Below are 24,103 nucleotides of genomic sequence, written 5' to 3'. Positions count from 1 at the left end.
GATGTTTCAGAAATCAGTTCCAGGTCAAACCTAAAACCTCTTCCGATCTGACAGGATGCTATTAGGAAATGTGTTGGATTTTTTTAACCCTCTGAGACACAAAAGTCAAAATGATTTTATAGAAAGTACAGGCAGAGAACCTGCCTCCAGTAAGCAGCATCTTACTTAAAGATATCGTTCCTTTTTTCCTCAGGTTTACAAGCAATAATGAGTAGATCTGACCCATCTCATCAAAGTGGATGGGAACTGAATCAAATTATAAAGGGCTAAGAAAAGCAATATTTTGTTTCCTGAAGGCACAAAATTTTATGGCAGTATTATAGAACTTGCTTCTTTAAAACATGAGCTAACTTGAAGAGAAAACTTTAAAAAAAAAAAGCATGTATGTATTTAAGCACTTACTGAAATGTATTTATTCAAAATACTAGCTTATTTTAAATTAATTTTTAACTTATTTATAATTTTAGAATGACTATTTATTAAATTCAATCACCTTTTTTAATGGCACGAACTTTGTTTTAGAAAGAAATAACTGATTGTCTTCAATACCCAGGAATCTTTCTACTTAAGTTCTAATCTTTGTGATCGCTGGATGTTCTTGCATAAAGGGCTGTATCATACATAGCATTTGGGGTAAGGGCTGTCTGTCATCTTTTCCTACAAGGTGAGGTTAGAGTCCTCTGCCTTCGAGACCTTAGAGGGATGTTTCTTAGAGGCCAGGGTTGAGTTCAGGTGTTGTAAGAAGACAGTGCATCTTCATGACACACCAAAACCACCATGTTTGTCCATAATCTCCACAGATTATCCCAGAGAGTAGATGTGTAGTGAAGGTGCTAGTCGTCCATTTATCAGGTTGGGTAGCAAAGTTTTGTATGTGTCCTTGTCTAGGTGGCAACAAAATGAAAACAGGTGTCGAATACTTGATTGCCCTTAGGCAGCATTTGCAGCTGGCAGATGTGCAGGACTTGTGATGTGGACAGATGTCTGGGTTCAGATCCAGCTGTGCTGCGTGAAGGCCTCACCCCACCAGCTGGAGGTTACCTCTGCGCAGATCTGCTGCCTACAGAAGGATCATGAGGGTACTGCCCCTGCAATTGCTCAGGTTATCCCAGCTGAGTGGCTCATGTCACATAATATGGCAAATGTGGTCTGAAATGAATGAGTTTACAGTTCCCTGGCTGGGGACAAACAGCACAAAAAGTTCTGGGCTTGAGGTGCAGGGAAGCACAGTTAGTGGTGGAAGTTGGTTTCTTTCTCCATCACAGTAATCCATGTATCTATGGCCATCTTTTTCAGTAAAGATTTGGGGCTTCTTTCCCTCTCGCCAAGTTTTTAAGGTTGATGGAGTCTGTGCAGCTAAGAGCGACATACATGTAAAGCAGTTCCTTCTAACCATGCTTTTTTAATCACTGGTTTTGAATCACCAGGCACTGACAAGGGAGATAAGAATATTTGGAGCAATGGGAGATTAAGAACTTGATGTGTTTAGGTTGCTTGTTTCTTTGAAGGATTGGAGCCAAGGCAATTACTCTCCCACCTTGCATCTCTCACTGTAAGAGTGGAACAGGAAACTTTTATGCAGGCCCCAGGGAAGTTCTGATTTCAGAGAAATCGGTTGTTCTGAGGACTTTACCATTTCTCCCAGATGAATGAAAATCAAGAGTTCTGGAATTAAAAGGGCATATGTGTATCCCTCATGTAAAATCCTTTACCCATACTTCTGATGCTATTTATCAAACATATATAATTTATACATGTTTCTTTTCTAAGTAAAGGTGGCCTATCCACCTGTGTCCAAATCAGCAATTGATTGTCCAGATCAGTAATTCATGTCCTTTTACCAGAATAAGTGACACATGATTTTGAGTCCTATATCCCTACATACTGTCAGTGGTTTCTTTTCATTGCTCCTACTCTTTTCCCTGGGGCCTAACTCACTCTGGTTCATCCTGAGACTGATTAGTTCCACCCTACTGATAAGGGATATACAGAAGAATAATTTATTGAAATAATTCATTACAAAGTAGAGCTACAGATACAAGGTGAGGATTTAGAACTGTATGCAATTGACTAACAAAGTTATGTACAATATCTACTGATGATGGACAACGTTCAACTTTATCCTGTCGGGAGCTGGAGAGTCCCAATTCCACCAACAATTCGTAATTACCCAGATACCATTTGTTTGCCACCTGCACACAAAGGAAATCCCATAAATTTGATAATGGTAGCATTAGTCAGGTCTTGTACTTGATCTTTGAGATGTTGATATTTACTTTCTCCGCTGCTGCTTCCACCGATGACATTGGTTTACTTTCATACCCACTTGTGACATCTACCGCCAGAGCTTTTTCCTCTTTGACAAATACCAAGTCTAGCTTATATAATTAATTTTGTTTGTCTTCTGTTTGTCTTGAAATAATTCCCATTCTTTCTTTTTGGCCTTTTCCACCAATAGTTCACATAGTTGGTTACGTCTCTTGATTCCAGCATCTTGTACTGCAGGGCAGTATCCAGTGATGTGTGAGCAGGTCTCATTCTCCACTTCACAGTGTCGACATGATTTAATTTGTGTTTCCTGTCTTCTCCTAGCCAAGAATTCTCTCGTGGGGTAAACATTAGCTCTTAGTTGTAACACAGTGATGAGCTTTTGTTGGGGAATGCCTCTAATATTTAATCCAGTTGTTACTGATTTTATCCTCGAAGGTGGAAAGTCCACAGCCCTGGGACAGCAGCTTGGTCTGGTTCACAAATTCCTGTTTTCACCAGTTACAGGGTCTCGGAAAGACTTGTTCTTCTCTGCCTAGTTCTGTTATTACCATAACCACTTTCGGGTCCCAAATAGATGGAATTTTCTTTTATCTCCTCTTGCTACGATCCACAACTGTTCACAGTCCTCCTCCTCAATAATTTCACACCTTTATTGTTTCATCTGAAGACTGTGCAATTCTGTATAGTCTTTGGGCCTGCACACTGGGAATCAATCCCAAAAGTCTGGTAAGGCCTAAGCCTCCATCCTTAGTGCTGGAATATAGGGAGGCATCACAAGTACTTGCTGGTAGATGTAACCATTCCTTAACAGCTGCTCTTATTGTCAAGTTGAATGTTTCCAGGTATGGGGCTCTTACACCAGCCTGCTCTGCCAAGTAGTTCAGATATGGAATAATATATCTCTTCAAGATACCAACTTTCTGAAACAGCTTCAAAGATCTCCTGATCTGATGTCACCACCCTTTCACTTTGTCCAGTAATTCTGTTTTTAATATTCCAATCCACGGGTCTACACGTAGGCCCAGGTATTTCTCAGAACTTCCAGGTTCGACCACACTGAGGGGGTGCCTTTAACAGTCCATGGGGAATGGTCATTGATTGTATGAGTCCTTTGTAGGCTCGATGTAAAAGCCATAGCACTTCTCCCCTTGTGTTTCGAGGCATGTTAGATCACAAGACCCCCACAACTCCCCCACAACTTTGTTCTTCTGCAGCCCCTCCCAAGATCTTGATAGTACCAGGTTGTCTGCAAAGGCCATAGTTGTTACATGTGTTGAGTAGTGTTGGTTTCCACTTCCTCCTCCAGTTGGCACAGCAAGAGGGTCCACAGTTAAAGTTTCAAACTGACTCCCAAAGCATCAGGAGCCAACCCAGCCTTGTCCTGCTTAAGGATTTCAGCTTGATTCTAACGTGGTTGGTCACATCCCACAGTAGCAACGTTCCTGTTTCCTGTGTTTCCCTTGGTTTGCTCTGGTTAAGAATCTCTTCGATTGCACTGGATTTTGTTGCTTTAATTTTAAAATGTGGCGTGTGCTGTTCTCCTCTCCCCAGTAAGTTTTGGGTGTTTACCTCTTGTCAGCGACACACCTAGAACTTGGTCCCCCCCAGCAGGTCTCAGAATGAGCCAGGAAGAGGTGAAGGGCTGGTCCCGGTGCACTCCCTCAGCTGCCCCCGTGGAAGTCGCAGCCGCAGCGTTTCCTCTCGTTCGTTCTTCGGTGGCACGGTGAGAGGTTGCTGCACGTGGCTCTTTGGGAAGCAGCTTGCGACCTCTCCCTTGCCAGTTTTAAGCAAAACTGCCCAGGTTATTCCACCAATCAATTTACTCAGCTACCAATTTAAATAATCCAATGTAGATTCCCCCCCACCCCACCCCCTTTTTTCCTGAATGTTAACATAACAGGAAAAAGGGGGCAACAGCCTGGATGTTGCAGCTGATACTGTGCTGTGCTTTTTAAACCTGACTTTGTGAACTGCAGATACAAGAGAAGCAGAATTTTTCTAATACACCTTTTTCCCCTCTAAAATGACATCAGCATGCTTTAGGAAATCAAACACGCTGTTTTCTTCACAGCAACCTCTTTGTGAGCTGAGACTGGGAGAAGTTCTGGATTCTGGCTCCCTGGGAGCTACTCATCTCCCAAAAATCTTGTAAGCCAGAACCTTGAAAAACAAATTCCAGTTTTGGGTGATGAGGTGGTGGTGATGCAGCAGGGCCCTCCCTGCTCCCTGCAGCATCCCGGCAGCTGCTGTCCAGTGAAGTTGGTGAGCTCAGGCTGTGTTCAGGTAACTAGCTGGGTATGTAAAAAAAGCTCCTTGGTAAATTGGGGCTTCCCCTGTTTCAAATATTCGATATGCAAAACACAAAATACCTACCTCAAAGAGCTGTTGCCATGTTTAATGTCCGATAGGAGGTTCTCAAGAGAAAGGATGTGGTGTTGTAGGTACAAAGTGTTGTGCCATTGTTTACAATTAAATGTGGCCATATGTGAAACCTTTATTAGCAATTTCTAAAGGTTTGTCCCATCCCACCATTTACTGGCTTCTGTCCCAGCAGGACTGGGAAGGGCAAACACGGAGCATGTCAGCAGTGGGCACGCAGGGGCATGGATGTCAGACTATACGGGGGGCAGAGCTGGAATGCAGGAACTGAGTAATTTTGGCTAAACACTTTGTTGCCTTTTGGGTTTGAAAAGGGCTTGCTTTTTTTTTTTTTTCTAAACTGCTGTGGACAGGGCAGCTTAGCCTTGTGGAGGCTCTAGCCCAGGAATGCGCAGCAGTGCTGGCTGCACCAAGTGTTATGCAGCTCTGGGTGCTCCAGCTTGTCCTGGGGGTTGTTTCTGGGCTTCCTGTCCCTGCTGGGGGCAGAGACATGAGGTGAGGGAATTCTGAGTGATTGCAGTCGTGTTCGCTGCAGTGTGACGCAGCCTCATTCACTTCCATCTTATGGCTGACCCATTTGGTTGTATCAGTTCCCTTTCAGTAACAGGAAAAAAACCCAACCAACTATAGTCCCAAGTTGGTTTCTTCATCAAAAGATTTTGAAAACGCCATAATCCACTCATCTTAAATCTGTAACACCTACTGCAGCTCAGAATTCCTGGCAGGAAGCTGCGAGCCTCCCTGTCTGCTGTGGGTTGGTGCAGTAGCCAAGGCCAGCTGTGCTAGTCAGAGGAATCTCTGATTTCAATATGCATTTTACTAGCTCATGCTTCTTTAATATCAGAAATGTTTATCCTGTGAGCCAAATAATGCAAGAAACCTTGGTCTTAGATGCTTAAGGACTAAAACTGACAAGCATTTGTCAAAGATTCCTGCATGCTGTGAGCTTTAATATTCTTCTGAGTTTGTGATTATTCTTATACCTGATTATTTATATCTTGGAAGTCTAAATTGGATTCATGTGACATGCATTGGCTTTTAATGACATCAACATCCACTTCCAAGCTATTAGTTACATAAATAAATGGGCATTATTTATTTTTTTTTGCAAGCATGCACTTTGTCTCCCTTGCAGCCGTCTTCATTTTTATATACTGAAGTCCTGAATTTTCTCAGCCAAAAAACCCCAAACCTTCCTTAAGGGCACACTAGCAAGGTGCAGAGTGCTTTGTAATGTGTTACATGACAACAAATGTGCTTAGTTACGGTATTTGTAGGTTCTGGTAGGAGCTGTACATTTCTGTATGTTGGAAATAAAAAAGCATCTCTAAAGAACATGTCTAATTGTTTGATGCAACTGTTCAAATGGTAGTAAACTCTGAAAATTTAAGTGTGTGTGCTGTGCTCTACCCACAGAAATGGAGGTAAATCTTGCTTGTATTCAGTTATTCCTACTTAAAGAACATTTTAGTTAAATTTTTTTTTTCCTGTGGAACCACAATTTTTTAATTTTCATACCACAGTAGGCTGGTACAACACCTCATACTGCAATGTAAGCAGTTACTTAAAATAAAAAGGGTTCACAGGGTTGAATGCCCAACAGACATTAACTGGGAAAGGATTGTGTCTTCCTTCTGCAACGGACTTTTAAGAATAGAAGTTTCAGGCAGTTATCACTAATAGACTTTATTCAAGTTTCAAAGAGTCTTCTGTAAATAATAGAAAAATAGAATCTTCTGTTTACAGGTTGATTTGACACCAAGAGTGGCATAAAAATTCCATATCCTTTACAGGGAGAGACAGAGTGCATAAAAAGGTTCATATTCAGGCTCAGACAGGCGTTAAAACTCCCTTTGCAGCATTAAAGTAGCACATTAAAGGCTAGTTTTCCCTCCCATGGAAGCAAACTCCAATCTTATTTTTTTTAAAATGCATTGTGCAAGGATGTATTCTAGTAAAATGTCTGACTTCCAGCCAAGACGTTCAGGATCTTGGGTTGCTTCAGGGCAGTGGTTCCCTCGGATGAGGGAAGGGCAGTTCCAGCAGCAGGGGCCGGGCCAGGCCAGCCCTGGGCTCGGTCAGTGCCACCCGGCCCTGCCAGGCTGCTGCTGCCTCTTCCCTCCCCCAGGCAGGAGAGCTCCAGGCTGCTGGGCAGAGCATGCTGGCTTCTGGCAGCTGCAAGAGAACGCAGGAATTCTTGAACCAAAAAGGCTTTTTATATTGCTGTACTGCAACAACCCACCAGACACACAGTGCTCATGGAACACCCGTTAGACTACTTCTAGGACTAAGGATTCAGTAAGAAAACATTGGCCCTGCAGTCAAGAGCCAGGTGAAGAAAGTCAGGTGCAAGAAAGGCCCAAGCCTGTGTCAGCCCTGGAGCCTACCACTGCGGGCAGGAGGAGGAATGCTGGGGTTCAGTGTGTGCTCCACCTCTTTCAACATTTTAAGATGACTTTTTTCAGTTCTGTGATAAAAGTCTGAGCTTACCCAGGAAGGGCAGACACTAACCCATCCTTAAGCCAGTTTCCTTAAGCCTAGCTTTATGCCAGAGGCAAGTTATCTTGCATCTTAAACATACCTACCACTGCTCAGGGGAGATGGGACCTTTGGAGTGCCTATGGCTTATGTTCCTTACCCCCTTCCCTCAAGTATTGGAGGGAATCAGCCCCTTTCCTTTCCTGCTGCAGCAGTGGGGTTCCCTCATCCACCCACGGGTGGCAGCTGGCCCATGGCTTGTGCCTGGCTGCCTCTCATGGCAACTAATTAGAGTCCTGTTTGTTCCAGCTGGGGCTGCAGAGGGAGGCAGGGACACTGGCCGTGTTCTCGGCAGGGCTGGGAGCAAGGGAGTCCTGGGACTGTGGTATCTTGCTGCTGCTGCTCTTGTGTCAGTCAGCAGTGTCACACCAGGCCCGCACAGCCTCTGTAACAGCCAGTGCTGTGCAGCAGCACAAGGTGCAGAGTAAAATACCTCATCTCATCCGAGATGCTAAAGGAGCTCTTGGCTTTGGTCCTGAGTATCCTCTGTCTCAAAAGCAGCCGATGTGGAGGTGTGAGTAGCTTCCCCGTTCATCTCCCTCAGAGGGTGGTAGAGATAATCACCGCTCTCATGGAGCCTCTCCGACCTGCCCTTCAGAAAGAGGCCCACGTTTCCCACGGCACTGATCGCCAGAAGCAGAGCCAAGACAGAGGTCAGGGAGATGCAGGTTTTCCTGTCACATGGAAGAAAAATCCACATAAGCAACATTTCCTGACCTGCTTTCACATGTTCCCAGTGTGCAGATGCTTTCTCAAGGTTTGCACTCCCTTCTCTGTCACCACAAGCTTGTGGTTGTGCTCTCAGGCAGGTGAGAACACGCTCTGTGAAAGGCTGCTCCAGCAGCCAGAGCAGGGGGATGGTTTCAGCTTTCCCCTCAGTTCACAAGTGCCTGGCTGTGTCTGCAGCACGACTGTAGCTTCACCAATGTTGCAGAGGCCAGGCTCCGGTGTCAGAACTGTCCTTGTCTGGCTGTTGCATCAGGGAGAGGGAAGGTGGCTCTTGTTTAACTGCGCCAGGCTCAGCACATGAACTGTCACTGATGGCGGCTTCAGCTCAGCCCTTGTCTTACCACTACGATTTTAGCCCCTTGCCTTCCCTACCCTCATCCTTCCCACCACGACAGCTGCAGGTGACACAGTGAAATCAGAACAGGGAGGGCTGGGGCCATGCAGCACCAGCAGGTCTCCAACCTTCACCAACACAGGGCCCTGGCACCCATCTCGCAGTGAGCAGCTGATGGCATGGACTCGGTGTGGATGTATGCACATACAGGATGAGTATTACACACTTACTCTGAAAGAGAGAATTTTTCCTTGCTTCTTCCCCTATTCTGGGAAGCCAAACAGCGCCCAGCTGGAAAACAAAGAACAGGGAAGAAAGGCACTGTCAGGGGGAGGGTGTAAAATTCCCCTAAAAAAGAGCAGCCTTAGGTAAGATGACAGCCAGCGAGAGCTGATAACCAAGGAAATAGAACATTATGCACTAAAGCTGCTCTTCCAACTTTTTTTTTTTTTTTTTTTTTTTAAAAAAAAACCCCAACCACAGTAATCAGAGGTACCTTTGTTTAACTGGTTCTGTACTGCCCAGTCATAGGTGATGTTGCAGCTGCCTGTCTCCCGGTCGCAGGGACACATGTGTTCACATGCACACTGGTTCTGGCAGTTTGGCCCATACCAGCCCATAGGACACTCTAGGGAATTGATTACAAAGAAGTTGCTCATTATCAACTCATTATCAAAGCTCCACCTGCTTTGAAACCAACCAGTCTGTACTGCAGCTACCTCTGCCCCCAGCTCAGCTCCACCTGCTTCCCAGCGGGTCCCAGCTCAGGGCCAGGGAGGGTGGGCAAGCTCAGAGCTTTAGGAGAGGCTCAGACCTCGCCTACATCTCACCGAGGTGTTTGTGTTGCTTTACCACAGCAGTCTCTGGCCTCGCTGCTTCCCACGTGTTTTAAGGTCCTGCTGTTTGGCTCCTAAGCAAAGGCAGGGGTGGGGGCAGCAGTGGCCAATTCCTAAAGGGAAGCAGCCAAGTCGCCAGGTTTCCTGCAGCCTGGCAAAGCTGTTCTGCCTGCCCACCCAGCTTCTTCCAGCCTGGAAGCAGCAAACTGAGAGTTAACCACTGTTATTTTGTTTTCTTCACAGAGAAGATTTTGTGAAACGGGGATCAGGCTGGCTGAGTGTTCCTAGGCTGAGAACAAAGCATCACTAACCATGCAGAAAAGAAGTTTACACCCACGCTGTAATTAACTTGTCCTGTCACCAGAGCAGGCTGTTCATTCAGATACACAGGGCCTCGAGCACTTCAGAAAAGCTGGAGTGGTTACACAATCTAGTTACTAGCACAGGTACAGCAGGAGTCTGAAGGCTGTGTGCCAGAACGGCCCTCTGGAGCATTTCACACACTGACTTGAGGAACCTGGAGGGGGGGGGGGCAGGCAGGGCCTGCTGCAACACCCCCAAGGAAAGGATCACAGAATAATCTGGGTTGGAAAAGACCTTGAAGCTCCTCCAGTCCAACCATGACCCTCACCCTGACCGTTCCCAACTCCTCCAGATCCCTCAGCGCTGGGTCAACCGACTCTTCAACCCCTCCAGGGATGGGGCCTCCCCCCCTGCCCTGGGCAGCCCATTCCAACGCCCAACAGCCCCTTCTGCACAGAAATCCTTCCTCAGAGCCAGCCTGACCCTGCCCTGGGCAGCTTGAGGCCATTCCCTCTTGTCCTGTTGCTGGTTCCTTGGCTCAAGAGACTCATCCCCCCTCTCTGCACCCTCCCGTCAGGGAGTTGCAGAGGGCCAGGAGGTCTCCCCTCAGCCTCCTCTTCTCCAGACTAAACCCCCCCAGTTCCCCCAGCCGCTCCTTGTAATACATGTCAAGTATTCACATTCTACACTAACAAGCTTGGGAAAGCAACACAGTTCTGTGGGAAGAGGCCACACAGGCATCCACAGTTTTCTAATGCTGAAGAAAACTATTTGCTTCCCTCCTTTTCTTTTTAGCCAGTTTGGTTAGGACAGACAAGCCCCTAGTGCTGGCAGGTTATGCTCCAGCCTGAGCCTGCCTGGCAGAGCTCACGCTTGCTGTGCCTACAGGAGGTGGCTCAGATGTGACAGCGAAGCCTCCCCCCAGCCCCGCCGTTACTCAGAGCAGCCCCTACCGTGCTCACAGCTGGTGCCGTAGTACCCGGCCGGGCAGGAACAGGCTCCCTGCACTGGCTCACAGGAGCCACCATTCTGGCACTGGCATTTCTGGGTGCAAGAGTCCCCATAGAAACCGCTGGCACAAGCTACAGGAGAGAAGCAGAGCTCTCGTCAGGGCCCCAACTACAACGGCGAGCACTCCCACCCCACGCTTGCACCCCCGGAGCATTCACAGCACAGGGTGCTGGCGGCTGCGCAGAGAACACAGGCTGACTGTGCCTTGAACAAGGAGCAAGGCTTAAAGCGCTTCGCACCGAGCCCATCTTAAGATGCTCAGGCTGCAATTAAACTCACACTGACAAAAAGAAAAGCACATGGTGTAGGCTTTCCCTTCACTGCTCCCTCTTGGGAAGGCACCCACCACTGCCAGCAGCCAGCCCTGAGGAAGTGGTTCACACTCTCCTCTCACTGTGGAGAAGTGGAGTGGAAGTTAGCATTACCTTCACTGCAGTCCCTGCCAGTCCAGCCAGCGTCACACAGGCATCCAGCTGTGCAAACACACACAAGCAGGCATTAACAACAATAGTGAAAGACTCAGAAACAGCAGGAACTCAAAATTAGGAGCCTCTGCTTCTTGGGGTGCCCTCTTAACTCTCCCTGCCAGGGAACCCATAGAAGACAAATCCTGAACCCACTACAGTTGCAAACACAGCAGAACCTCCTGCTGATGGCATTTCAAGAGATTAACTCTGGGTCAGTTATTAGCAACACCTGCAGCCACTGAGCTCTGCCCAGTAACTTCACTGCTGCAAACTTGACAGTCAGTTGAATTAGGGTGGTAGCACAGGAAGAGGATTGAGCAGGCATGGAAAAGCAGAAGCTGGTGTGGGCACATCCAGCAGTTCCTAGATTTGAAATGTTTATGGAAGAGCAGCAACTGCATACTTGTAAAGCTCATGAAACAGAAGAGTCAAGTAAAGAAGGAAAAATAAGGGGAGGGGGCAGAACTCAGCTGCTCTGTCATACAGCCCAACACACCGCCCTTCCCATCAGCAGCTTTACAACCAAACCAGGAGCACAACCCCAGGGAGCCGAGAGGGAAACAGGCACAGAGTTCCAAGTCAAGTCCTATTACAGATCTGGTTTCCAGCCCTGAGCCCCAGCCTAGCCCTGATGCTGTCTCCTAACGAAAACGTGTTCTGACCGCCTCTATGGGGAGGGAAGGGGAGAGCAGCTCCGTGCGCCCAGAAGGGCTGAGGCACACAGCTGGCTGCCGGAGTCAGGGCATGGGCTGGCCAGACAATCGGCACCTGCAGCCCTACAAGGCTGGGAAGCCTCTCCAAGGGTGCTGCCCTCTGCTAGTGCCAGTCCATGGGAGCCACACTCCTTCACACTGAAATGGGCAAGGACGCTGTGAACCAGCTGGGCCTGTGCCCAGCAAGGTGCTGAGGGACCACCATGGTGCCTCGCAGGCAGGCAAGTGATACTGCCCATGGATGTACTGCCCGGGGCCGTGTTTCCCCTAGAGCCGCCCAGGGGCTCCCGCTGGCATCTCAGTTAAAGGCCTCTGTGCACCACAGGGACTCACAGCTGGTGCAGATGCCGTGCAGGCTGCAGTTGGAAGGGCCGCAGTCCAAGATGTCACAGGCTGGACCTGTCCAGAAGGCGCTGGTGCAGTGACATTCCCCTTCCACGCAGGCGCCGTGGCCGCTGCAGTCGGCCGGCTCGCAGGCGGGCTCGTGGATACACATGATGGTTGAGATGCTCCGAGGGCAACGCCACATGTTGTCAAAGGAGCTGGGGACAGAACATGGGTCCCATAAGGCATGCCAGCACTGTGCTGCTCCCAGCCCTATGTGAAACCAGTTGATATAACCCACAGATTTTCATCCTGATGCACACTGGCAAACAAGAACATTAATAATAAGAAAATATAAACATAAAACTAGGCTTGAGTCAATGTTTTAACCAAGTGTTAACTCCTCTTGGATAGCCATGATTTCAAACACGGAATTACAGGAAGCAATGTGCAGTTTCCCTTGAAGCAGTCTCAGCTCACCTAACTGGTGTTCAACATGCCTTGTCTTGAGTATTATCTGCTTTGATATAAGTGACATAACTGCAGTTATAGCAATGTTTGGCTTTCACCTGTCAGACTGCAAACTGAATTTTAAATCCCTTCGTGTCTACAGTCAGAAATGACTAAAAGGCTAAATTACTAAATACTTTAGTAAAATATTCTTTAGGTTCCCTCACATGAGGCAGGGATGGTCTCTAAGTCAGTGCTTCTCTTCCATAATAAAAAGCTGTTGACAGATCTCTGCTAATTCCTGTGAAGGTGCAGCTCTGAATCTCCCAGTGCAGGCACTGTCTCCTTATCTGACTCCCACATCAGTCAGCTTTTGGAGTCCCTCTCTCTCCAAAAACTTGTCACTTGACTTCACATTGCGATCTCCCAGCAACACAGACGGACTCCCTGGCAGAGCAGGGGGGTAGGACCGAGCTCTGCGCGCTCACGGGAGCCGGACGGTACCTGCACAGCCCTGGGCATGTGCCACCAGCACCTACCAGTGCTCAGACGGGTAGCTGGCAAGGGTCCCATTTAAGACCAGCGTTGCAGAGCCTCCACCATCCAGGTTGATAGCATTGATGACTCCCTGCTCCTTCAGAAATTCAGCCATTTCCCAGAGGTTGACCCTGCAAAAGCAAACAGTTGTTCCTTGTTTATTCATCCTATTTGACTTCAACAAAACTGCTGCATGGGAAGCTTGGTCCCTCTCCTCAGTGGAAGGGGGAAGCTCTCCCATCCCAGGTCTGCTGACTCGCTGCCTGCAGGCTGCCTTGGCCTTTTCTGGCTCTGCCAGAAAGACACCAAACAGCAGTGTCTTCAACCCACCTCTTGAGCTCTGCAAGCCTCTGCCTTAAACATATCACTGGCAGCTGCAGTGTCCCTCCAGTTCCAGTGACAGAATTTAAAGACCAATCCTGCACGCATCCCAAGACCTTACCACAACCCTGGCCTTACCCTCTGGATTCTGTCTGTCCATCCACATGAACCAGGACCAGCTGCCCCTGCCTGTCGTGTCCAACTGCAGTCCTGGCTGATATCACATTGATGAACTTGTCAAAGGTTCCTGTGCAGGAGAGGGAATAATTCACACATCAGCTGGGTGACATTGGCTGTTTAGACACATCTGTCTGCGAAACAGCTCCCAGCAAGGAGCTCATCTAAACTGAAACACAGTGAGAACAGAGCCCAGGTTCCTCTTGTTCATCCAAGCCCCTCTAGGAATAACATTTCCAGAAGTGCTCTTGTTAAGTTTTTGTCTGGCACAGGGACAAAGAAGGGGATTCAGACGTTTTAAACCCCTGTAAGAGGGATCTGCTTTGAGTTCCTCTAGACCAGCACCAATACTAATCCTGCCACCACTATTTACAGTCCTCAGCAAATTCTGTTCAACAACCCTGAACAGGTGAGTGCAGCCTCACCTTACAGGCAGCCTATTCATTGCACTGCACTTGCCCCAGACTCGGTGTAAAGCAGCACAGAAGAAATTTGGACCTCTTAAGTGAGTAGCAAACTGCAACTAGACAACACAGTTCCCACTGCTACCCCCTCCTTCCAACAGCCCCACCAGAAGGACAATCTATGCCCTGGCTGAAGCCAGGCTTTACAATATTTACCTGTGGTTTGAATTTCATCACACTCAGCCATTTGGCTCTGACTGATGTACACTTCTCCATCTCTTAGGAGCCAAACTACCCCACTCACAAGCTGCACAAAAGGGTTTGCTTGATCCAAGACATCTTCTTCAGACAGGTAACTAGGAAAGAGAGAGCAGGAGAGATTACCCACAGTCACAGCAGGGTCATGTAGAAGCCTCTTCTGCTGCCAGCAGGCTCCAGGAGCAGGGAGAAGGGGAGGCAGTGGCCAAATGAAGGCCAGCTACATACAAAACTAGAGCCCAAGCAGTGCAAAACATCACTTGTAGCAGCCCAAGTGGACCCTGTTCTCTGCTCTTCTACACAAAATCACTGTTAATGGCAGTCCCAGGACACTGTGCATGAAACAACTCCTGTCAACAACGTGGCCAGCAGACCTGAGCCAGGATAATAGGACCAGAAAGCATCTGGCAGAACATGAGGGCAAAGCCATTGCCAAATACTCAGGGATCTGTGGAAGCAGCTGTAACACCTTGCTGTCTGTCAGCTTCCATTCTGCAAAATAGTGTCACCAAACAGCTTTTGAGAGGGTTTTCAGCCACAGCATCCAGTCTGCCCACAGTTGCACCAAGGGAAAGACACTGCTGGACACTACCTGCTCCCCTCTGGCTGGAAAAGAGCTTCCTCTGCTCTTCCAGACAGCAAAACCTTTCACTGAACAGTCAGACAGCACAAAGGACTGTTCAGCGACCATTTCCGTGATGGGGCATTGTGCAACACTGTGGGGTGCTTCCCAAGGGATATTCTTCTCTCAGGAATTAGGGTGCTGAGTACCATCTGCCTCATCAGAACCTGACCCTAGGGGATGCTTGCAACTGCCAGGAGAGGACAGCAGCAAAGGCTGGGCTGAACAGCTGCGTTCTCGCTGAAAGCTCTGCCAGTGGCTTTTGGTTTACAACTGACTGCTCTGCATGCTCCAGGCATGTCTTGTGAGAGCCGGATGCTCAACTTTTAGTTTTTTAGTATCCATGACTGCAGCTGAACAAAGCTTCATGCTTTGTAGAAAAGTGTAATTGAAATTACCTGAATGGAAAACATGCAAAAAGAAATCCCTTTACTGGTGGGAAGAGAACACAAAGACGAAACGAACACAGCTGAAAATGGATCAAACTACAAAACAGCGGCAGTTGAGCATGGACTAATCAACTGCCAGCTTTTAAAGATTATCCATCCTCAGTCCAGGTGGTAGAGGCATAATCTTTCTTAGGTGGGGGGTAACAACGTGCCCCGGTGCACTGTGGCGCTGCTCATGATACAGTGTGACAGTCAAGTGCAAATTACTTTCCCTACAGACTAAATTACTTACACCTTAACTGTTTCTACCGTCATGTTTTGGAAGTCACAAAGGCACTAAGCAGACAACTCACACAATGCCACGACTCCATTAACATGGGAAATCCTGCCAGAGCAGGAGAGAAGCAGGGCAGAGCTGAGACTAAGACTCAAAGGTGACTTTGCAGTTGCTGCTGGTCCCCTCGGTAGAAGCCCCCTCACTAGAGAGGACATATCACCAGCTCTGCTATGTAAATCAAGGCTGTGGTTCTCCAGGCTGTCAGAGAACGGCTGCACACTAAAGCCCCATCTTGGTACACTTGGTTTGGCTTTGCAGAGACCCATGCTGAGGCCTGAGGGCACATGGGAGTGGGCTAACAGAAGGGTGAGGAATGCAGCAGCTTCCAGACTGCTTCCCAATCTTCTGAGACCATCAGAAGGACCTCGGAGAACCCTTCTAGGACCTTTAGGGTGCCTCCTGCTGCTGGGGAAAGGGAGCTACTGGGGGCCTTCACTCCCAGCAAGCACTAACAGTCCCTCTGTCCGCTCATCAAAGGGTGCTTTGAGCTTTTGTCTCCAGCTGATGAGGGGGTGTCACACACTCTTTCAGCTGGTGCCAGGCAGAAGCCCGTATGATCACTGCTGAGACCACAGCTCTCAGGAGCCAAGAGATACGGCATGTGGTGAGGAGCTGGAGCTTCTGCAGAGGGCAGAGCAGACACCTTGATTCTGCTCAAGCTGAGGAGGCAGAGGGCAGTGCTCCAGCTCTCAGGCTGCAGGGATACCTGTGCCTCTCGCTGGGGCCAGGGGAAAGGGTGTCCTAGTGCATGCTGGCTGGGGAGTGACACTGCTGGACCAAGGAGCTACAGGAGGAGTTCTGCACAGTAGGGATGATGAGAAAGAGGTGGACAGGTCTTCCCTAATAGCCTGCAGAAACAAAACCCTGAACCCCCCAATGCCCAGAAGGAGCAGCCAGGATCTGCTCAGTGGGGTGGTAAATCCTGTGATGATGAAGGCTGGAAGACTCTGAGCTCTAGCACCAGGAGGGTTCTTCCTTCCACTCGGGTTCAGTGCCCTGGCAGCAGGCAAGGGGCTGGGGGCTCTGTGAAACAAAAGCATCTGTGCCAGCTGAGCCTGAACCCTGCAGCAGAACCTGAGGCGGTGGGTGAGTGTAGGGGGAAGCTCCCTGCTGTGGGGGCAGAGGCCCCCATCTGCTCATCTGTCGAGCTGGGGGCTCAGATCTGGGATGACATGAGAAGACCAGTGAGGCTTCTCCAGCCCCCAGCCTGCCATCCCCTGCTGCTCTTCCACACGGGCACAGCAGCACTGCCAGGGGAAACCTGGAGCGTGTCAAGAGCAACTGCAGAGCTCTAAGGGTGACAGGACAAGGAAGGGCTTGAGAAGCAGGGGATGGATTCTGTGGGTCAATGTGCAGTAGCACAGCTGGTGTTGACAACAAGGATTTGGCTTTTTCAAGGACAGAACCCTCTCTGAGAAATAAGGACCCGATCAAGTGAGGCAAAAGTAACTCTGTAAATAGGTGATCTGTTGAGGAATGGTTTAGACCAGGAATGGCACAGGAGGGAGATGATCAGCCCCAGTCAAGTGAGGAAGCGGTGGAGCAGGCTGACAAGTGAAGGCTGCAGGGTGATGCGATGGCTGGAGGGCACAGCAATCAGACAATGAGAATTTTCAATTCTTGGGGAAGGAGTGAGGTCAGCAGAACTGCTACCCTGGACTCCTGGAGGGCAGTAGGAGCCTAGTTGCCAGAGTCCCTCGGGAGGCAGTCCTGAAGGGCAGAGGAGTCCAGGAAGGCTGGACATTCTTCAAGAAGGAAATTTCAAAGGCACGGGAGCAGGTCATCCCCATGTGCCAAAAGATGAGCTGGCAGGGAAGAAGACTGACCTGACTGAATAGAGAACTTCGGCTGGAACTCAGGACAAAAAGGAGTTTATGACCTTTGGAAAAAGGGGCAGGCAACTCAGGAGGACTACAAGGATGTCATGAGTGTATGCAAGGAGAAAATTAGAGGAGTCAAAGCCCAACTAGAACTTCATCTGGCTACTGCTGTAAATGGCAACGTTTCTATAAATACATTAGCAACAAAAGGAGGGCTAAGGATGATCTCCATCCTTTACTGGATGCTGAGGGAAATACAGTGACAAAGGACAAGGAAAAGGCTGAGGTACCTAATGCCTTCTTTGCCTCAGTCTTTAAGAGTAGACCAGTTGTCCTCTGGGTACCCAGCCCCCTGAACTGGAAGACAGGGATGGGGAGCAGAATGAAGCCCCCATGATCCAAGGGGAAATAGTTAGTGACCACTTAGACACACACAGGTCTATGGGGTCAGTTGGGATCCACCCATGGGTACTGCAGGAGCTGGCAGAAGTGCTCACCACGGCACTTTCCATCATTTACCAGCAGTCCTGGCTAACCGGGGAGGTCCCAGGTGACTGGAGGTTAGAAAAGATGACACCCATCTACAAGAAGGGCTGGAAGGAGAATTTGGGGAACTACAGGCCTGTCAGTCTGACCTTGGTGTCAGGGAAGGTTATGGAGCAGATCACCTCGAGTGCCACCACAGGGCACGTACAGGACACCCAGGTGATCAGGCCCGGCCAGCCATGGGTTTATGAAAGGCAGGTCCTGCCTCACTAACCCGATCTCCTTCTATGACAAGGTGACCCCATTAGTGGATGAGGGGAAGGCTGTGCATGTTGTCTACCTAGACTTTAGTAAAGCCTTTGACACTGTTTCCCACAGCATTCTCCCGGAGAAACTGGCTGCTCACGGCTTGCACAGGTGTACCCTTCTCTGGGTAAAAAACTGTCTGGGTGGCCGGGCCTAAAGAGTGGTGGTGGATGGAGGTAACTCCAGTTGGCAGCTGGTCACACGTGGTGTTCCCCAGGACTCAGTACTGGGGCCAGTTCTGTTCAAGATCTCTATCAGCGATCGGGATGAGGGGATCGAGTGCACCCTCAGTAATTTTGCGGATGACGCCAAGCTGGGTGGGAGCGCTGATCTGCTCGAGGGCAGGAAGGCTCTGCAGAGGGATCTGGGCAGGCTGGAGCGATGGACCCAGGCCAGTTGTATGAGGTTCAATAAGGCTCAGTGTGGGGTCCTGCACCTGGGTCACAACAACCCCCTGCAACACGACAGGCTTGGGGACAAGTAGCTGGAAAGCTGCCCAGAGGAAAAGGATCTGGGAACGTTGGTTGACAGCCGGTGGCAGCATGCCCAGGTGGGCAAGAAGGCCAATAGCATCCTGGCTTGTATCAGGAGTAGTGTGGCCAGCAGGACTAGGGAAGGGATCGTCTCCCTGTACTTGGCACTGGTGAGGCCACATCTCAAATACTGCGTTCAGTTTTGGGCCCCTCACTACAGGAAGACATTGAGGTGCTGGGGTGTGTCCAGAGAAGGGCACCAAAGCTGGTGAAGGGTCTAGAGCACAAGTCTTGTGAGGAGCTGCTGGGGGAACTGGGGGTGTTTAGTCTGGAGAAAGGAGCCTGAGGGGAGACCTTATGGCGCTCTACAGCTACCTGAAAGGAGGTTGTAGCGAGGTGGGGGTTGGTCTCTTCTCCTAAGTAACAAGTAACACAAGAGGTTTAGATTAGGAAAAGTTCTTCACTGAAAGGGTTGTCAAGCACAGGAACAGGCTGCCAGGAAAGTGGTTGAGTCACCATCCCTGGAGGTATTTAAAAGACGTGTAGGTGTGGTGCTCAGGGACAGGGTTTAGCGGTGGGCTTGGCAGTGTCAGGTTAACGGTTGGACTCAATGATCTTAAAGGTCTTTCCCAACCTAATTGATTCTATGATTCTGCCTAGTCACTGACCACAAACTAGCTGAGGGCTTACAGGTTAGGATTAGAGCTCTGGCAGATCAATGTAGGTCACATCATGGTGGGTGTTTGCTACAGACTGCCTGCTCGGGAAATGGTAGATAAGACCTTCAGAAAACTGGGAGAAGCTTCATGTTAACAGGCACTGGCACTTACGGGGAACAATCCTGGTATCTTGCTAAAAGAGCAACACAGCTGAACACAAGCAACCCAGGAAATTCCTGGATTTCTACTTAACAGTAAGTAACTTAATATAAGACAAAGATTTTTACTGTAAAGGATTGCCAATCACAGGAACAGGTTTGCCCGGAGAGGTGGTGGAGTCTCTGTCCTCGGAGATGTTAAAAACCTGACTGGACATGGCCTTGAGCAACCTGCTCCAGCTAACCCTGCGCTGAGCACGTGGTTGGATGAAGCAGCTCCAGAGGTCCCTTCCAACCCCAGTGTTTCTGTACTGCAGCCAGAGCAGTTATAGTCTGCTCTGCCACTCCTCTGGGGGGGGGGGGACAGAGACTCTCCCCCTTTCCTTTTACCATAATCAAGGGTAGCTGTTGCATGTCAGGAGCAGAGACACAGGAATCTAAGCAGTCAGAGATCAGTGACTTATCTGGCAGCGGCCAGACGGACAGCTCAGGACATCGCTGATTTCAGCACTCAAAGCCTGCTCCTGCTCTAACTGGGAGAGGCCAAGGAGGCAGTGCCTGGGCAGCGCCTCCCTCCTCAGTAATGCCTACTGGTCTTTGGGGAGGAGAGAGCGTTCTCCACACAAGCCACAAGTTCTTACCCGAACACCATGGTGCCATCCTTCCGGATGCCAAACTGAGCGTTTTGCAGGCCTCCAGAGTTTCTCACCAGCTTTCCATCGCTCACAACGTTCCCAAGGCACTCTCCAGTTCCCATGTCAAAGTACCCGCCGTTCTGGGCCACCAGACACTTCCCGAGCTTTGCGGTCTCTTCCACAGGGGCTCTGCGGTGAGCCTGGCAGCCTCCCGCGCCGCCCGGCTCCAGCACAGAGAACGTCCTCAGGGGGTTCCTCACAAAAGTGAAGTGGCCATAGACCACCTTGTGGTCCTTCCCCCCTGGGGGGATGTAAGAAACAAACGTTCTGGTGGTAGCCACTGGGCCACTCGTCCTGTTGTCGCTGGGCCAAGCTTCGTGCGTTATGTTGCCGTACTTGAGGGGCTGACAGTCTCTGACGTGCCTGTGGTGGTGCCGAGGGCCGTGCCCGGAGGGGAAATAGGGCTGCAGGAGGGGGTCGCTGGGGGGGCCCCTGCAATGAGAAGATCCGGTTGCCCCAAGGCTGCCCTGGCAGAGCAGCCAGCGCTGCGCGGCGGGACGGGACGGAGCTGCTCGGCTGGGGACGGCTCCACCGACAGCCCGGGCCCCGCTTCTTGCCTGCCCCCGGGGACTGCCCGGTACCGCTGTAACCCACCCCGGCTTAAGGCGGGCCGTCCCGCTTAGTACCCGCACCACCAGGCCGACCTCGGGGCGCCGGGTCGGCGGCGCCCGGCCAGAGCCCCAAGGCGAGGAGCGGCGCCACCGGCCGGGAAGGGACCCCCGGGGCCCGCCCGCACCGGGACGGCACCGCCCCGGCCACCCGCGCACACTCACCCGGCGCCGCGCGCCGCCTGCAGCCAGCCGAGCGCCGCCAGCGCGGCGGCCACCACCGCCGGCACCGGCCGCCGCCGCCCGCGGCCCCCGCCCGCGGCCCCCGCCGCCCCGCAGGCCGCCATCTTGGCGGGCGCTGAGCGGGCGGGCGCTGGCAGCGCGCCCCCTGCCGGCCGGCCCGGGCCAGGCCGCTTCCCGCCCTTCCCCTCCCTCAGCCGCCTGCGCGGCGGCCGCGCTCCGAGCCGCGGCCGGGCGGACTTCTACGACTAGAAGAGGGAAAGAAGTAATTTTGAAGTCCGTTGTTTCATAAGAAGCTGTGGCCGACCTCTGTGCGGTGGATGTAGATGTTGTCTGAGTTCACTTTCACCCGGGGAGGACACGCTCTCCGTTCCTCAGGGTCCGGCATTTTCTCATCACCGCCTCTCACAGGCAGCAAAGTAAAACTTTACAGCCACTACAACTTCATCATCCTCATTTGGAGGATTAGGGCTTTGTCCATACTCCGGAAGGGAAATATAACTAAACTGGGGGGGATAATGACATGGTCGGTCAGCCCTAGGTTTTCTCTACTGTAACTTCAGTGGCTTGGATTCTGTGATACACCTCGGCTGACAGTCAGGACAAAAATCTTGCAGAGAGCCTTAGTTTACAAATCTGGGAATTCTCTCTTTTAAAAAATACTCAGGTCAAATACATGATTTAAAAAAGCAAATCCTTCATTTCTGTATCTGCCTATAAGATTTTTTCGAACCAGGAACTATATGCCAGACCACTCATTTTCAGTAAAAATGTTTCTAATCTCCATAATTCTGTTTTGAATCAAACAACTATTTTGTTAACAGTGGTAAGGGCATCTACTTTATTCACTGTGTTTCATCTTTATATTAAGTGCTTAGTCCTGTCACCTCCTCAAGCTGTACAGACTGCTCCAAACACTTGTTAAGTTTCATATTTCTTTTTCTTGACGTTAACTTGCTTTTTGCACTTCCAGCCAAGTTGCAGGTCTAGCACTGACCCAACAAAAGAGGCTGTTTGGAAAGCCATAACCACCCGAAGAGCAACACTGAAAGCAGGCACCCTTCAGCGTTCTACTAAATTCTAATGGTTTAAATAGAAGAAGAAATTAATGGGTTTTTGCCAGGGTTTGGGGGCTAGTTGTTTGGGGGATATAAAAGCTAACATCAGGACATGGTTTCAGTTTCATTGCTCTGGTCTGAGCCATACCCATCACTGAGGAAAATACTACCAGTATGTTATTATATTGGAAATGAAATTTAAAAATATTTTTACTGGGAACAAAATAGATCTTTTAGGCATGCAGTCTGCTCCCAGGCTGGTGGGGCTCATCTTGAAATCCAAGCCTCTGTTCCCCCGGAGGCATGGCTCTGGCAGGCTTTCATATCTGTGACTGCAGAGGGCAGGCCTGCTGCTGCTGGCTGACAGCAGATGACCCCGTCGTCTTGGGATGGGGGATACAATTAAACTTTTCCTTTCTTTCACTGTGCGCAAATGTAGCTTGAAAGAGAAATTTCATATTTATATTGCAAAAAAATCAAGCCTACTGAGCTGCATTGCACACAATTTCCTTGAACTACTTGCTGAGTGAGGGAGAGGGGAATTCAAGAAGGAAGCATTGAGAAAGCCCCATCGTCACTGTAGAATGGTTCATTGCATTTGCCTGATGTGCATTTATGTCTGTTCAGCCTACATGAGGCTGATGAGCTCAATTGTCTAATTATTTTCAAAACTTTGATTCTGTAAATCGTATGACACAAGATATCACCCCTGTGAACGGGGGGAGTGGGGCTGTGGAGCCACGTGGCCAAGGCCGTGTTGCAGGTGGCAGACACTGGTGTTTCCATGGCCGGTGCTAAAGCACACACGGGTAGTGCCTCAGCTCTCCCAGGGTAAGTGTACCTGGTGTAGGTAAGTGTGTTGCTTGGCACCTTGCAGGTGGAAAAATGTACTTTTATTTCAGAAATGAAATGGAAAACTCTCTTAGTATGAAGCAGTGTGTTAAAAGATCTTAGCAAATGGGTTATTATGGCTCCACTTTCATTCAGCAGTGGAGAGCAGCATGTGTCCTGCTTGTGTTTTGAGCTGGAAAGAAGGGTGCCCAGTTGAAACTTCAGGGTGGACTAATAACGTGGTTTTAATGGCCTAAACTCAGCTCTACATAAAGCAGTGAGTAGAGTACTCTGGGAGTTCATTCAGGATTGTGCTTTGTTTTTTGCTCAAACACCTTAAACTTTTCACAGGGGACATCCTAAGGGATTCATCAGAAGGCTCCCACCCAATTCCCAAACTCATCCTGTCTGTTCCGTAGCTTACAGGAAAGGCCAAGATCACAGCATGGGGTGTAGAATCCACAGGTCAAAATCTGCCTTTGGAAATCCATAGGCGACAGAAACCTCATGCAAACTGGAATGAAAACAAAAACAAAACAGTATTTGAAAACTGAATAGTCTTTTCTCTCAATATAGGGCATTTGCTTTCCTCTCTAAAGCAGCTCCTCCTATTGCACTAATATGATGTAATGCATGGAGTGTAGGTAACTTCTTTTTCTATTTTCAAAGAGGGAAGGGGGCACTGTCAAAATTTCCATGTTTACAGCAACACAAGATTTCCCCATTAATGGAGAGAACTTCCTGGTGGTAAAAATAACCAGTCTCGATTTCAAGCGTGTCACAAACACACCTCCCCAAAATACAGGTTTTAAAGTATATGTATGTACAGGTGCTGGCAAAACACCTTATGACCACACTGATAAGTGTCACTGACATAAGTCACCACTTATGACTGAATGAATTTCGGAAGCTAAGCTGTCCTGGGCTTTGTTACAAAGACACAGCTCCAAACCTAACTTAGGCTTTAGTCTAAGTCAGGTACTAAATCAGAATATCTCTGGTTTCTCCACTCAGTGGAGGTCAGCTGAGCTTGGGCTTTTTGTTGTTTTTTGGTTTTTTTTGTTATGACAGTGAATATCATGAAAGGAATGTGCATGCTGATGTCTAGATCTAATACTAGCTCCCCCTCTGTCTTGATCCTGAATTTCAGCCCAGCTGTGAAAATTAGAGCATGAACACAATTAACAAGTATTTGATCCTTTTCCTGTAACTTGAAAATTTTTAGTTGTGGAAAAACATATCTAATAATTAGTAATTTGAATTTGCCTGTGGGAACTTACTGGGAATCTTGTAAGCCATATATACTGGCTTTTCTCTTTCTGATTAACTCAGCATCTCCCTTCTCCCTCTTCTATGCCCAGATCTCTAGAACTGGGTGGAAGTAAAAAGAGTATTTCTATAATGTACACCTGTACCTGTCTGAACAAGT

General features: G+C 49.3%; 1 protein-coding gene across 1 annotated transcript; it reads right to left on the bottom strand.

The window, feature by feature from the left end:
- Nucleotides 1–6,228: 6,228 nt before the first annotated feature.
- Nucleotides 6,229–20,892, bottom strand: NAGPA (N-acetylglucosamine-1-phosphodiester alpha-N-acetylglucosaminidase). Its single transcript, XM_074919690.1, has 12 exons — nucleotides 20,771–20,892; nucleotides 19,944–20,429; nucleotides 14,011–14,150; nucleotides 13,352–13,460; nucleotides 12,895–13,023; nucleotides 11,915–12,123; nucleotides 10,827–10,874; nucleotides 10,344–10,472; nucleotides 8,748–8,879; nucleotides 8,482–8,542; nucleotides 7,622–7,862; nucleotides 6,229–6,825 (listed from the first exon to the last, which is right to left on the bottom strand). Exons 1-11 carry the CDS (start codon nucleotides 20,890–20,892, stop codon nucleotides 7,640–7,642), a joined length of 1,788 nt encoding a protein of 595 aa, XP_074775791.1. The 3' UTR covers nucleotides 6,229–6,825; nucleotides 7,622–7,639.
- Nucleotides 20,893–24,103: the final 3,211 nt, after the last annotated feature.

Source organism: Athene noctua, chromosome 15 (genome assembly GCF_965140245.1).
Source record: "Athene noctua chromosome 15, bAthNoc1.hap1.1, whole genome shotgun sequence".
In the NCBI taxonomy this organism is placed as follows: Eukaryota; Metazoa; Chordata; class Aves; order Strigiformes; family Strigidae; genus Athene; species Athene noctua.
This window is presented reverse-complemented; position numbering and strand designations above follow the sequence as displayed.